We start from the raw sequence: 16,041 nt of genomic DNA, 5'->3' as shown, positions 1-16,041 counted from the left end.
ACAAATGAGGCCCCACTCCAGTCGCCCAGTCAAGTTCCTTGGTAGCATAAACCAGATTCTGTGTTCTGTATTCATTGCACCTTCACACCATCCCGCCGCATTGTGTCAATCATGGCCTAGGTCATTCTTTTCGCCTGCGTCTTCCCAGGTAGCTGAAAGCACTCCCTGCGAAATTTCCCAAAGGCTGCTCTCTCAAATGAGTGGCAATATATTTCTCGCTCGTTCCTTCCTCCCTTCGCCCCGCAGGGAGGCTGTACGAGGCCAACAACTCACCGCTCTACCGAGCCGACATTCCCGCCTCCAACGGAGTCATCCACGTGGTCGACTGGATCCTGCTGCCCGGAGACCACAAGTGGTGCAGTGGTGTCACCATGCCTTAGAGTCGTCCGGACGGCGCCGGTCTGCGGGCACTGGATGCTCTCGCCGTGGCCGTTCACCTCTCGGGCTGGCCCGCGTAAACTGTCTGACGTCGGTTTTCATGCATCTCATCCTGCGGCTGGCCGAACGAATTCGGGGGACGCTCCCAACTCAGCAAGCACAGCCTTGCTGATGCCGGGTTGAAGGGAAGGCTGCTCAGCGCTGCCCGCCTGTTGACGATGCGCAACCGGGTGGATGATCTCGTCGTTCGCACTGGTGGGCACACAGGTCGTGTGCCATTGCGCTCGGTGTGGCCCACGTGGGCGGAAAGCGTAGTACTTCACTGTACAGCGGTTTTGCACTGTGTGCCAAACGCTTTCGCCATTCCCACACTCCTCGCGCCGTCGCAAATGCTACATATTTAGTCGCACTCTTACGGTAGACAAACTATCACTGCTGCAACGCGGACATTTTGTGCAGGAAAGCTGTCGCGGCCAACAATCTCACCGCGACGACATTCCTTCGGTGCACTCGGGCAATTTTTTGTGACCCTTTACAGCAGATGGAGCCAGTGCGGGGGCAAAAGGGGACACACACACACTGAGCTCAGCGGGCCGCTGTCGCTTTCCCCTTCGCCGTAGTGCATGGATCTTTTCCACGTAAAAGAAAAAAAAAGGTCACACAATATGTAACGCAGAGTTACCTGCGCGTTGGCAGCATACATGTAAAAGGATGCTGGCACACCAAACGTTGACAAAACGACAAACATTCTGACAGGAGCACGATCTCCATGTTGAACAAAGCGACGCTTACGAGTGGTATCCTTACGCGCATGTCGCCTATCTTCACAATCTTTGCGGAAGGTCATCGTGCTTTGTGCGACATTCATCGACCGCTGCTGGCAGCCGCAATTTCGACAGTACAATTCCGATTGCGTGTCCACAACCTTGCGCGCGATAGCCATAGTGTCCCGTTGAGGAATCCGTCTCATCGGTCCAATTTATGTCACACGAAAAGCGACAGAAAAACCACGCCATTTACCCGCGTAACAAAGCCGTTACGACGCCTCTTTTGGCGCTGCGGCGTGCTTTGTGCATCCTCCAGATGGCGGCCAAAAACCTAGATGAATACGACCGCATTCGGAAGCCTCAGTGCGACAGGAACGGCCGTAACGGCTTCGGCCGTTCCCGCCGACGGGAACGGCCGAAGTCGTTACGGGCGCACATCGACACCGCGTAGGTCACACCCAACGCAATAGTACATGCGGGGGAAGCAGCTCGTCGGCAACCCTTTCTCGAGTAGGCAAGCATGTCGGCTGCGAGCCAAGTGCACAGTGCTGCCGGGCGAAAGCACAAATCCCTGCGAAACTCGGGCAGGCATACTCCAGGGAGACTGGTGCCAATTCGTCCCGGAGGTGCTCATTGCAGATCGCTACAGACGGGAGCGGACCAGGAGCGTTCGCGACGAGCACGCACTCGTCGATATCGCTGGCACGAATCGGCACTTCCATTCAAAGCTGCATTTCACGAGTCTCTCCAGATGACGTGTCATCATTGGTTTCTCTTCCTTATTTATAGGCATTCAGTGCAATTCTACATGCAATAAAGTTTGTTCACCTTGCATGAAGTGTCTTATTATGCGCACAGTTTGGACCCAGCGGCCGTGTGTCTCGGACGCTCATTAAGTTTAAAGGGACCGACAGCCGATTTTTTTCGTGTATATGTTCTCTAGCTCTTATGAAAGCCGGCGTTTTATATAGACCGGAAACCACAAGCAATTTCTAAACAAATTGGCGGAAATAATTTTAAGTTGGCAGCAAACTTTCTAAAATGGGAAGGGTGGCGGTTCGTAGTGTCGAAACTTGACACTACAATATGTGTCCCTGTCACGTGACCTCCAAACCTAGCAGCTACTGTAACTGCTGAAACGTTTATTTACGTATTGAAAACCTTTTAACACAAGTATTTGTGCAAGGTTAACTTGTATATGTATTTCTAAACATTATCTTGAAATTTTTAAAGACACGCCACCCGCCGTCGCTGGGTGGCTCTCAGTGTTGCTAACTGAGCTTCCATGCCCAGAATCAACGGCAGCGTTCAGTAAGCAGACCCAGCGAAGGAGCTTTGACGATTCTGCCTGAGTCAGGGGCGTTTGCTGTGCCAAAATATTTGATTCCAGCTTCCAAATACGCCAACGTCAGCTTAAAAAAAAAAAAAAAAACGTCGCGCCCGGGGAGAATCGAACTTCCCACCACCACAACGTGAAGCCACATTCTACCTATCGTCTATCCCAACAGATGGCGCATTCGTGCACAATAGACCGTTTCATTAAAAAAAAAACACATAACGGAACAGAAAAAGCCTGCGATTTAAACTTTTTTAGCTGGGGACAAGTTTTTAAATATCGTTTTTCATTTCGCATACAGACAAAAGTATGTTGCCGAGCTACTCTATGTCATGGTAGCCAGCATCATTTTTGGGAGGGACACATACGGCTAGCAGATCTAAAAATTTCGATTTAAAAAGTTCTAGGGCGTTATCAGCAAAACCGCTTCTCGTCAAGGTGCTTTAAGTGATGGTGCCTTTCATTTGGGATAGAGAGTATATACTCGACAAAAATCGGTTGTCTGTCCCCTTAAAGCTAACCCTGGAACACCCAATGCACAATTGGACTATGAGGTGCGTCGTAGTGAAGAAATGTAGCTCATCCACGGATCTTTACGTGTGCCGAAATTCCGACACTAGGGGCGTTTTTGTTTATCTAGATCGAAAAACTCGGCCAATGCCACGGAGAAGAAGAAACCCGAAACAGTTACTTACGTCGAAAAGCATTGCTTTCTTAGGAATGAAACATTGAAGGTAAGTTCATCCAGTGCGCAAGATGGTTTAATGCGTTACAAACGAAAAAATCGTCTAGTAGTAGTAGAAAGCGTTTATTAGAGCAAAAGGGAAGGGAAAGGGTGGTGGTGAAGCGTCCCTAGTCCAGGATGCCTCTTGACCGGGCCGACTCAATGGCCTGAGAAACCAAGGCCCTCTGGCGGCCGGGTCCGGGCTGGTCAGCTCAGTCTCCCACTGCTCCGGGGTAGGAAATGGGTGGGTTGGAGGAGTGGGGACAGGAGTACACGAGGTGAAATGTGGTGAGTGGGGTGTCGCAGTGTTGCATTGACGGGGGTAGATAGTGGGTGCGATCTAGTGGTGGATGGCGTGATTGTAAAAGGTACCCGTCTGAAGGCGACGATAGATTATGGCTTGGTGGTTGGTGAGGGAGTGGGGTGGAGAGGGGTAGACCCGGCGGGTAAGGGTGTAGTGGGACAGAAGGACATTGTACGTATTATCGAGAGGAATTTGGAGGTCGTGGTCGTTCGTGCGGGGCGATGGGATCACTTGACCATCGGTGGAGAATGCCCGGATATGCAGAGCTCGGGCGGCGGCGTGGACCGCTTCATTCCCCAGAAGGCCGGAGTGCCCGGGAGTCCAGACGATCGTAACGGTGTCAGAAAATTAAAACGAGCGCAAAGGACGAGGGCAGAGAAACACAGTAGACTGGACGAGCGCTCACTGCCAATTATTTTATTTCGAAACCCTTCTCTGCATATAAACATTAACACCACAGAGGCGCGCCTGCGCACAGAACACCTGAAGAGCAAGCCACATGCGCCCTAGCGATTGCGACATAAAAGGCGGAACTCGAACTCCCGCAAACACACCGACGTCGTAGTTACACAATCTGTGCCCCTATTTTTGATAAAGTATGCCTCCAAAAGTTCGCGTGCCACCGTGTCTCTGCTGCGTCCCAGCACCCTCAACTCATGAAACAAAGGCACGCATTTGCATTTTGCGCAGTGCGCAGGAAGAACATTCCTAGCAGCAAAGGTAATTGTCTATCGATTTTCTTTACCGCGAAGACGCATAAAGATGGGGCACCCTTTAGGTCCATTGTTAGCGAGAAGGGTTCCTGGCAGCTGCACGTAAGCCGGTACCTGCTGAAACATTTAGGTGGTTTGACCATCCAGGACCCCTTTGCGACAAGAAATTCGCTCGATGTGATTGACTTTTTACGTGACAATGTTTCTATGGGTATTTATTTTCTCGTGGATGTGGAAGGCCTTTTTGACTCCATTCAACACAATGAATTGTTTGTTGCTTTTAGAGAGTGCATTGAGGAGAATGGAGACATATCATTTCAAAATAGTGCTGGAATATGCGTTGACGACTTCGTGTCCCTCTTGGAGTTTTATTTAGGTGCCACGGTCGTGCCCTTTGACAGCAAGTTATACGTTCAGAAATGAGGTATCTGCATTGGGTCGTGTGTGGAGCCGGTACTGTGTAATATTTTTGTCGGCAGTAGACAGACGTCTCCGCAGTGCTTTTAATGGAAGCAAAGTGCTTAAGGTGTTTAGATATGTGGATGATTTTTAGTTGTTTTTAAGAAGCTGGATTTTATCAATTTTAGTGATGGTTTTAATGACTATAGTGATTGTTTTAAAGACGTGTTGGTCACTTTTAATGAGATGGGACAAGGCTTGGCTTTCACACAGGAGCTGCCTGCCGAGGGGCACTTGTAGTTTCTAGATCTTACGCTTTCTCTGCTGCAAACCCATGTATGCTGGGCGTACAACCCACGCTCCCGCAAACGACTGCTGCAATTCAATTCGGCACACTCAAAGACGGTAAAACGAGCAATTGCTACACTCTGTCTAGAATCCGCCCTCCAAAAGTCTTGCGAACATGCGGCCCCCACCAGTTTTCACCAGCAGATTGAGAGGTCGCGGTCGTCAGCGTATCCTAATACCATTCTGGTGGCGACTGCGGAATGCCTGCTGTAGAAACTAAAAGGCAAGGTGAGGGAAAAAGAAAGGCAAAAGAGCACCGACAGGCCCGAGGTGATACCATACATCCACAAGGTGACACATAACCTTAAGAAGGTGGCGAGCAAGCACAATGTCCCTGTCGTTTTTTCAGGGCCGCGAAGGCTGTCAATGTTGTGTGCGCGCATCCCTGGGGATGCAAGAAAAAGGGCGGCTTGCGGAAAGAAGCCCGCCAGGCGCTATGTGGACTGTGCAGTGTCTGTTGTTTATGAGTTGCCACTGGACTGCGGCAAGTCCTATATAGGGCAAATCGGCCGGTGTATGAACGACCGGGCCCTGTGAACATGAGCTATCACTCACAAGTGATAGCGGTGCGAATCTTCCTGTGCACTACGCAAAATGCAAATGCGTGCCTTTGTTTCATGAGTTGAGGGTGCTGGGACGCAGCAAAGGCACGGTGGCACGCGAATTTTTGGAGGCATACTTTATCAAATATAGGGGCACTGATTGTGTCAGTACGACGTCGGTGTGTTTGCGGGAGAGCGAGTTCCGCCTTTTATTTCGCAATCGGTAGGGCGCATGTGGCTTGCTCTTCAGGTGTTTGTGCGCAGGCGCGCCTCTGTGGTGTTGATGTTTATATGCAGAGAAGGGTTTCGAAATAAAATAGTTGGTAGTGAGCGCTCGTCCAGTCTAATGTGTTTCTGTGTGCTCGTCCTATGCACTCGTTTTAATTTTTTGAAGCCATGAACCAACACGCCCAACAAAGCATTCTATCGTAATGGTGGTCTCGTCAGGTAGACGCTGGAGGAGAGGAATGGCCTGGGGTGGGTTACACCTGTCTAGTAGAGGCGGCATGCCTGTTGTGAGTCGATACTACAGTGATGTGCGGATGCTTGGCGTGGGTGGTGGCTGTGAAGGCGATTGCCAGAGCTTCTGCCGTCTGTATTTTGATGGTGTGCGTGGTGGGAGCCGTGGAGATTCGGCCGGCGTGATTTAGGGTGACCGAAGTTGTACGTCGAGTGCAGGAGTCGTAGGCGACGTCAGTATAACGGAACCTGGAGGTCATCAGCTAGCTTCTTCATGAGATAGCGGACCCGCGCTTCCCGACAGCCTAGGTAGAAGGTGGGATGCATATGGCGCGGTATGGGGGAAACATGGATGCGGGGCTTGATGGTAGTTGGGAGACGTTGTGCTCGGTCTTGATTTGGCGGCGTAGGGTAGCCGAACGTGCGGAGAACTGAATGGCCAGTTGGTGTGAAGCTGAGGTTTAGAAGTTGAGAGTTTCTCTGAGCCTCCACAAGCTCTGGAAGGACGTTGTGTAGTCCCAGCTTGAGCAGTGTCTCCGTGCAGGTGTAAATGGGGAGGCCAAGAGCCGTTTCGTAGGCTTTACGAATGAGGGCTTCAATTTTTGCGGTTTCTTGTTGTCGAAGATTGAGGTGCGGTGTTGCATAGGTGACTTTGCTGATCAGGAGAGCTTGGACCAGATAACAAATTTCCGATGGTGTGAGGTCGTGATGTGGGCTGCGGATTCCGCGGATAAGATGGATTATGAGAGTAATGGGTGTTTGGAGTTGCGGAACGAGCGCTGTGCCCGTGCCGTCCCGATCGAAGGGGACGCCGAGGACGCGGAGGGTGGTCACCGAAGGGATGAGTTCGCCTTCAATCGACACTTCAGGATCACGTGTGGGAGGAGGAGGGCGGCCACAAGATCGCGCCCGCAGGATGACAAGGGCTAATGTAGCAGGTTCACAGGTCAGGCCCCTGGTACGCAGGTAGTTGACGGCGGTGTGTACAGCTTTTTGGAGGGCGTCTTGCTGTTCTCCACTGGAACCAGAGGTAGTCCAGAAAGTAATGTCGTCGGCGTATTATAGCATGCACGGTTTCACTCTGTTAATGTCATTACCCTTCGATTGTCGCGGGAACCCGGTATGTATTTAATCCATGTAAAAAGTGACATTCATGGTTTTATCTTGGGCGAGATGAACGCTACACGTGAGATGTTGCAAGTACATATTTGTGGTTCTTTTCAATAAACAAATATTAGCGAGTTAGCGCCGTGTCGTCTGTTTTTTTTTTTCTACTTTCGTCCCTGTTGTGTGAGCGCTTCCACCTTTAAGATGAAGTCCAGGAAGCTGGCGGTCATTTTCCTCACATTGCAGGTACCCTTGGGCGTCGGCGTCGTGGCCCTTGTCTTCAACGTGCGGCAGCACGGCGTCGATCATTCGTAGGCTGCCTTCCATAGACAAGTTCGAACGGGGTAATTTCAGTAGTTTCGCGCATAGCCGTGTTGCACGCAAATGTGACGTAAGGGAGGACTTTGCCCCACGTATTATGCTGAATGTTGACGTATACATAGACCGCATATCCGCAACCGCCTTGTTCACGCGGGCGGTTAGTCCGTTCGTTTGGGGGTGGTGCGCCGTGTTTCTTCGGGGATCCGTGTCGCTGTAGCGTAAGACTCCTTGCATGCGCTCCGCAGTGAAGGCCGTTCTAAGGTCCGTAATTAGGACTTCAGGGGCTCCTTTTCGCAGCGAACTTGGTGGATGAAGAACTTTGCGGCTTCTTGTGCAGTTCCAATCAGAAGAGCTCCGGTCTCAGTGTAGATTGTCACGTAGTCTGTAGCTACGACAATCCACTTCTTTCCGGCTGGTGTGTAAACGGCCCAAGAAGATCCATTCTAATCTGTTGGAGGGGCCTTGATGGTACGGCGATGGGCTGCAGAAGTCTGCCGGGTCCCGTCGGCGGTTTTTTGCGTCTCTGGCAGTCACGGAAGCTCCGGACGCAGTGGGTGGCGTCCGATGTACGCAGGATAACCAATATTACCGCGAAACAGTATACGTCTCACTCCCCACCTTTTCATTCTGGTGAAGCCAATATGCTCGGCGCCACTCCGGGGCTACTCCTCGCCAACGCTAGCCCCTCTTTCCGAACAGTTATTCCCCTCTCCACCGTCGATCTCTCTTTCACAAGTTGCTCAGTCGGCTGACAGCGGCCGTAGCGCCGTTATCAGATGATTGCGGAGAATCAAAAGCAGCGCGAATGAGTGTAAAAACGCATGAAAGCCACCGCCAACGCCGCCACCGAGAATGTAGCCGCGGCCGTTTCCGCCTCAAATTCCACCTCGCACACTATCCGCAGGTCCCTCTGGGCTTAAAGAAACTTGCCCGTTTGAACGCCGGCGTGAGTACCTAATTCTTCTTTAGCTTGAAAGCCATTCCGAGCGACACTGTCGCGTAGATGGCCCTCGTTGACCGGCTGGCCATAGTTACTCTGAGAAAGGATAATAAAAGATCTTAGTCTGGCCGCATATAAAGTCTTCCCTCCCCCTTCGCCGGTGTATGTAGCGCCTAATTATGCGCCCATTCCCGGATGCCGGTTTAGGCGTGCGCGGGTTGGGGGTTGAGGGAGGAAGCATGCACGCACAGCAGGACTTTATGCCGTTGCTGATAACATACCCGTTGTGGTGGTGGAAGATTTAAAAGTGGGAGTATTTTGGCTCAATGCGCCCTGTCAGCTGCCCCTTGCAATCGAGCGATTAAGGTCTGGGTTGGTGTGTTGCACAATGAGATGCCTACGACTCGGCAGCGAAAGGGATACCCACGTTTGTGTCCACTAGTATAGAAGTCGAAGCCCTCGAGGTTTTAACTCGCTATGGGACGGACGCATGTCATTCGCTTGGTGGAAGAAGAGCCGAAATTGAACAAGCGTCAGCCCCAAAATGAGCGTGAATGGTCGCGCAAAAATGGAAAGTCTCTGCCGCCGCCACTGTCACCTCAACTTCCAGCTGGTCGAGTAGCTGCAAATCCCTCCCGGATGAACAGCAACTGGCCCTCGTGCAAAGCCGAGGTGGGCCAAAAATATTTATTTTTTTATGTCGTACATACTGCGTACGAAATTAACCGTACAAGCAAGAAGGGCATTTGGCAGATATACATGTGCAAGTAAAACAACTCAAGTGCAGCAAGAAATGCAATAACTCTAAGTAAGTCATGCAGAATATGATTTATATAATGCGCTCCACTTAGACATGGTCCGAGGGAAAAAATGCATTAATGTATCAATTCTGGCAAAAAATAGTGCCCTTCCACTCTGAAAACGGATAACCTGCGAAGCGGCACGCACTCCACGAAGTGCACAAAACAAAACACGCTTGTTTGTAATTTACGACCGAGCTTTATCTTAGCGTACAAACTTAGTGCTGTCTCTTTCCCTCCCGCGTCGTAAGCATCTTACTGTCTGGGTAACACGTCAAGCCAATTGACCGGTCGCATTGGGCTGTTGACGGCCACGTTTAAACCTCACGCCAGCACAACGGACATGTCAACAGTAAAGGCATGAAAGCTTTAGCGGCACCCCTCTTCCCTCCACTCCCAAGCTGTGCACTCTTAAACCGACAACCGTTCATGAGCGGGTGCTTAGAAGTGGGAGACACTGTCGAACATGCGGCTCTGAAAGCCATTTAAGCTGAATAAGCAATGTGGGCCCCATACGCCACTGTCGTATGGGACCCCCACACAAAAGCGAACATTAATAAATTGAAAGAATACAAAGGAAGACAATTCGATTTATCTATTCCGAATACTCGCCGAACGATTCCTTATCCCAGCTAATGTCTCATGATGGCATCCAGGCGCTTCAATCACGCAGGCGTTGTTTGTGACTGGATTTTCTTTGTTTTTTTTGTTGCTGAAACGCAAACTGTCGATACACCCCTTCCCTGTACTTATCTTTACTTCCAACCAGACCAACTCGGCACTTCCATTTTAATTTACGTATCCCGTTTTTACTGAAAATTGAACAACAATTGCCTAAATGTTTCGTCGTCGTCCCATCGGTTAAATATCCGGAACCGCTCGATATGTTCCAGCCATTGTTTAGGATCTTCCGCAGGTGACCTATGAAATGATGGTGACTCCCGATGTTCATGCAGAACTACAGGAGTGCTGGCAGCGTTGGTTATTGTTGCTACGTTGTTCATGGCGCCGGTCGCGACGCCTACCTTCTTCACATTCCCCGGTAGTAGTCACAACTCGGGTTGGAGGCCTTGCTGCTGGCGGCTGGCACAAGTTGGGCTTGGTTGGCGACTTGAAGAGGGTTTAGGGTGCATGTACAAGCACCTCCATCAGATGTAACGTAGCCAACGACGACGGAGGTTTTCTCCAGGAACAAGAGGTCATTGGAGCGAACCTGTGCCCCGCTAAGAACTCAAAGAACACACAAGCAGCTTTGTGCGTGAACATTCTGGAGCAGTCTAATTAAATAAAGAACACTTGAGATTATTCCACTCTAGTGGCGACAGGGCGAAACGCTCTTTCTGTCAAATCAGTAAGCCTGCGGAGCATACAAAAGAAAGGGAAGATAAGACGCGCACCGCTTCAAATACAGATAACACACACGGGCGTGGCCATTCACTGGATACAAAACACACGAGGAAACAAAACAGAGGCATGCTCCGTGGCAATATGCCGGAGTTCCAGAACCTATTCTACGCGGACGATATTACAATGTGCACCCTGAATGGCTCCCCAAGACAAATTCAAGACCCCCTATTAAGACGGCGCCATCAGCTCGGCCACACTAGAAATTGGTCTCAAATGCAGCCATGACAAATCACTACTACCAATTCACCACCTACGACAGAATGGCCCGAGTATTCAACTTCAATTAGTAAAGCAACAAATTCAGACCAGCCTGCAGATCAAGATGCTAGGACTCCACATCGAGATCAGTGGCAAAGTAGACGCGGTGGTACGTAGCGCATAACTGAAGGCAAGAAACGCGATCGCTAAATGTCTGCAGAAGAATCGCAAATTGAAAGCAAGGCCTCAAGGAAGCAGATCTACTCGGGCTACCAGACGCTTTCAATATTTCCTGAAACGTATATGAATTACCGAACCATTCAACACCTCGATTAGCCCACTCATTCGCAAGGCTACCAAACACACTTTAGGAGACCCCATCTGGGCAGCGAATGCCCACACAGTGAGCACAGGGCTCTGTATTACGTGCGCGGATATCATCGCGCCTCGTCCACAAAATAAACTCATCCGGCTTCTGAATACCCCACCAGGTAGGCAATTGTTAAGCTATTCGAGATTTTCCACCAGCACCCACACGGCGGCTTGGAAACACGACGAAAGACGCCAGTCAAATATTTATGCAAAAAGATCAGCAGAAGCCCTAGTGAAAAACGCGTCTTCATGAACGCTCCACTGAAAACTCCTGTGACGGGACAGTAAGCACGACTGAGGGTGGCTACTCCGCAGACATACGCCCCTGCCACACAGAAGCAGAAATATATGTATGTTATTAGAAAAGTCACTTTACAACACCCCCCCCCCAACATGCCCCTTGACGTGTATAACGATTCCCATGAAGCATGCACCCGCATAATACACAATCACATCAGCGTATACGTAAGGATTACCTGGCTGCCTGGTCATCCCGGGATTCAGAGTAATGAAAGGGTCAACAACTCGCCCGGGGAAGTGTTTTCGGGAATCACTGCAACAGCACCCAACCCCAGGAACGTCCCCGACACCCGTTGCTCTCAAAGACCTCCGCCATCCATACGTGCGCCCCCACCCGCAGCTGTCGAAAAAGGCACCTCTACAAAGAGCTGCTAACCCCCTCCGTGGCCCAACGTGCTCCTAGGCCCTCAGCCATATCTTCCGTGGGTGCGACCCGTTTCCCAGAAGAAGAGCAGCACCACAGTCAACAGCCCTAAATGAACAACCCCGCATCCTGGATTTCGTCAAGCAATTTGTTAGGCGTGCCCTGAACTGAGGGTACCTAACCCGGGCCCATAGTTTCTCAAATATAGCTTTATTCATTCACTCAGCATACTCGACGGTTACTTTTAATGATATCATGGTTTGTAGGCACAGATAGTACTTGAACTGGGTCGTTCATTAATTGCACAATTTTCCGCCTGTCTTCCTATTCTTCATACTTGTACATAATTCCGAAATCAAAGTTACTTATTCATGCTATTGCGAGAGCACGCGGGTACATTATAAGCACTGCTGTGAGGGCAAGAACTCGGCAGTGTTGCGCAGCTTCCTTTGTCAAACGAAACCTCGAATAAACTTACATAATAAAAAGATTATCGGGATCAACAACGATATGCATTGGAGAAATTTATTACAGACACCAGAATCAACATCATCATAATCATCGATCCTAACGTCTGACGCCCCTCAGAAAAGCACTGAATGCACTTCTGGGCGTAACCAGCCTCCTTTTTTTTTCTTATCACCCAGCTTTATTGCTATTGTTTATGCGTTCAAAGGTTCTTTTTCCGACATGCCAACGTTTGAAATTCAGAAGAGGTGTTTTATGCCCGCATGGTAGCTTTAATGAAGAGAACCGCAACTTAAATTCAGCACTCCGTACAGTGTTCAAATACTACAAAAAGCCATAGTTTGTCATTAGCGTGCCGCAATATCAGTGATGTCATTTTGAATTTTAACTTCAAGACGAGAGCCCCAGAACAAAGGTACGCCCAGCAGTCAATGACGACGTACGGCAGCAAAAGAAGAATCGCGAGATTTATTTTAGGTCACGTCTAAGATGGGGCACAATCTTACGCTCAATTTCAACTGACATTTCTACCAATTGGGCTGCTCTGCAAAATCTGCATGCCTTCGCTCACGCTACCCTGAGGTAAATGTATACGTCGTAACTATCGCTTGGCTGCAGTAGGCAACAAGATTCTGGTGGTGCAAGTATCGTCGCCTAGTAAAGCCGACCGCTGCATCAACAAACAAGAACCTTTGACTACAGTACGCAGATACAGACTCATGGGGGTTTGTTGCAAAGCAACACGATTTTAGTTTCGTGTGAAATACTTGGGCTCCACTTTGATTGAAGGGCTTGTCTGGCTGATCGATTGCGGCGATTGATAGTCCTGCGAAAAAGAAAAAAGTACGCTGTGATGTTCACATATCGCCAAAAGCACGACTACAGAGAGCGCTCGTCATAAAAAATGGGCACACGAACACAGTGCCATTGACCTCTTCCGAAACCTGAAATACGTTTAATCAATCAATCAATCAATCAATCAATCAATCAATCAATCAATCAATCAATCAATCAATCAATCAATCAATCAATCAATCAATCAATCAATCAATCAATCAATCAATCAATCAATAAATTCATCCATCAATCAATCAATTGATCGGCCAATCAATCAATCAAGCAATCGATCAATCAATCAATCCATCAATGAACCAACCAATCAATAAATCAATCAGTCAGTCAGTCAGTCAGAGGCGAAAAGCAAGAACGCTCGCGTGTACGAGATTTCAGCTCGCGCAAAGGATTCCCAGGTGATCAAAATTAACCTGGAGCCCTCCGCTACGGCGCTCCTAATCGCCTGCGTTGCGTCGGAACGTCAAACCCTACAATCAGTCAGTCAGTCGGTCAGTCAATGTGTATTAGAGCGCCCAGGAACAGCCGAAGCCTTCGTGCTCGCGCAGTTAGAGGGAGAAAGGCAACGCTGAAATACTTCAGGAGCTGACAGATAAATAGTCAGTAAGAAAGGCCAGTGACTAACAAACAATAAGGAACTGCAAAACTAAGAATCAAAACAATGTCATCCAAAATAAAAATTAAAAATCAAAAATCAAAATAAAACAATGACATCCAACCGACATTACACGGTTAATAGAGACTGTAATGGCTGGTCCACGGGAAAAAGACAATGTACAATAAGCATAACATCGACCAGATTTAGGGGAAATACCCAAGGTGGAGTAAATTTCTGCAAAGGAAAGTTTGACTGAGTTTCTCAGAAAGCTGTACAGCTTTCCTTTGTAGTCGTACGGCAGCATTCAGGTGGATGTCAAACTTTCCTTTGCAAATAAGCATAACAATAGGGCAAAGTAAGTATATAGGAAAAATAATGTCTTGTGGGGATCCCGGCGTCCCTGCCATTGCGCGAACGCTCGTTTGGTGCCGGCAGCGCGGCGCTTTCCCCCTGTCTTCCCGAAGGGCCAGCTCGGCTCGGCGCCACGGCATAGAGAAATAAAAAATTAGAAGAGAGTACACTCAGGCTTATCGCGGCCGAATGGCCTGACTCTTGGTCTGTCCGGCAGTTGGCGAAAGTGGGAAAAAATATATATATTTAAAATTAAGCTAACACATATTATTATACTTTTAAAATTTTGTTACGCATTAGACTACACACTTTTATTTATGTAGCAAGTTGAATGGCTGTGAATGTAAATTTTCGGGGCTTCTTTGTGCGCGATATGAAGGCAAGCCTGGCCAATCAGCAAGCGCAAGCCCCTATTTGGCTCTTTTGGGCAGCATTTGAGCCTGCGTTTCTGCACCCTCGTGCTAACCTCTGTTGTGAAGAAGGAAACGCCTAGTGCTTTCTTTGCGACATCGTTTTTGCATTCTGAACTAAGGGTGAGACTTTCTTTTTTGAAGTGCTGGTGCGGCGTATCATATTTACGTTTCCTTGTACTGAAACGCTGCGAGGACTGCGTAGCCTCAGTCAAATCAGGCATAGCTAGTTCTGCGTCTTCAGGATAAGAGCTTTGGAAACCGCCCCGGAAAGGCGTAACACACATTTTTTTAGCCGGACGTAATGATATTTTAGCCTGGTGGTGCCGTTTTATCTGGCGCTGAGGGATGTCAGCGGTACACGCCCGTCGTCGCACGTTGCGTTTACGTGCCGCAGACGACAGCGGTGAGTTGCGTAAGTGGCCGGCCGGCAGGCGGAGGTCCGTAGGCGAAGCAGGCGTTGTGCGCTGTCGCTGCACTGAATTACGTGAGCCGCACGCTGCGTTGTATAATACTAGCTAGCCATTGCTAGCTTGGCCAACTGTTACTGCTATTATTTATTATGGCCGTGATGCACTGCAAAGCGGTCCGGGCGAACGTACGCGACGAAGTAGCCGTATCTGCATTATTTGGTTTATCTGAGCATAACCAGCAGCCGTACACTCATCGTAAAGTTTGTGGCAGTCACAAGAGGTAGTGAGTGGCCAGTCCCACCGGATGTATGTGTGCACGAAGAGGAAGACAAGGTGCTGTGTCAGTGCGTGCCTGGGCTTCAGGGAAATCGAACGTGTGAAGACGGGCTTAGACCTGACTAAAGGTGTGGTTTCCTGGGACTCGGTGTCTTTCTTGGGAGCCGCGGCCGGGCGCTAGAACCCCGGTGCCACATTTGGCGGTCCGTGCTCTCTCTTCTCCACAGTGCTGCCTTGGCGTGCGTGCTGGGGGCCTTGAACCGGACGTTTCGGTGGTGCTCTCGGCTCCCCTCCGGCGCCGCGTACCTCTGGCCGGGAGGCCCTAGCTCCTCACTGTGGAGCTGTTGGACACAGCCTCATCGGTTGGTGGGATTTCTCCAGAGGCGCCAATGATCCAGCGGCGTCTATCGCTGTACCTGGGCTGGTCTGATCCTGTGGCAGCTGTCCTGGAGGATGTCCCCATAGTTTCAAGCTTGCTGTTGACAGCTGTTTCGTGGACAGTGGCATCATCTTGGGGCTCTGATGCCGATGCCTTCCAGTTGTTCTTGGTCCATTCTCGTTTGGCTCGAGGACTGTGTGTGGGCCTTTTCTTCGTAGGGGGGAGGGGGGGGGAGGAGTGTGGCAGTCACAAGAGGTAGTGGTCAGTCCCACAGGATGTATGCGTGCACGAAGAGGAAGACAAGGCGCTGTGGCAGTGCGTGCCTGAGCTTCAGGGAAATCGAACGTGTGAAGACGGGCTCGGACCTGACTAAAGGTGTGGTTTCCTGGGACTCGGTGTCTTTCTTTGGAGCCGCGGCCGGGCGCTAGGACCCCGGTACCACAAGTTTTACACATGTGTGCATACCAAGCTGCCTGCGTACCAAGCGAACCCACTCGCTGACGCTGAAAACGCGC

The 16,041-nt window shown here is 49.9% G+C and overlaps 2 protein-coding genes across 5 annotated transcripts in view; one reads left to right on the top strand and one right to left on the bottom strand.

Annotated features, from left to right (window-relative positions):
• Nucleotides 1–1,952, top strand: part of LOC144162808 (uncharacterized) — a 58,326-nt gene extending 56,374 nt beyond the window's left edge. The window contains exon 6 of the mRNA XM_077693475.1: nucleotides 247–1,952. Within this exon, the coding sequence (XP_077549601.1) occupies nucleotides 247–380 (134 nt within the window). The 3' untranslated portion in view covers nucleotides 381–1,952. The remainder of the gene's footprint in view (nucleotides 1–246) is intronic.
• A 10,338-nt stretch (nucleotides 1,953–12,290) lies between these two features.
• The window catches only part of LOC144156328 (uncharacterized), a 157,345-nt gene continuing 153,594 nt past the window's right edge, over nucleotides 12,291–16,041 (bottom strand). For 2 of the 4 annotated variants that reach the window (XM_077688301.1, XM_077688300.1), the window contains one exon: nucleotides 12,291–13,073. In XM_077688301.1, coding sequence (XP_077544427.1) covers nucleotides 12,820–13,073 — 254 coding nt within the window. In that variant the 3' untranslated portion in view covers nucleotides 12,291–12,819. The remainder of the gene's footprint in view (nucleotides 13,074–16,041) is intronic. The other 2 variants (XM_077688303.1, XM_077688302.1) reach the window with 1 other exon arrangement.

Source organism: Haemaphysalis longicornis, unplaced genomic scaffold, assembly GCF_048455015.1.
Source record: "Haemaphysalis longicornis isolate Haplotype H1 unplaced genomic scaffold, Haemaphysalis longicornis Haplotype H1 scaffold_1, whole genome shotgun sequence".
Classification (NCBI taxonomy): Eukaryota; Metazoa; Arthropoda; class Arachnida; order Ixodida; family Ixodidae; genus Haemaphysalis; species Haemaphysalis longicornis.
This window is presented reverse-complemented; position numbering and strand designations above follow the sequence as displayed.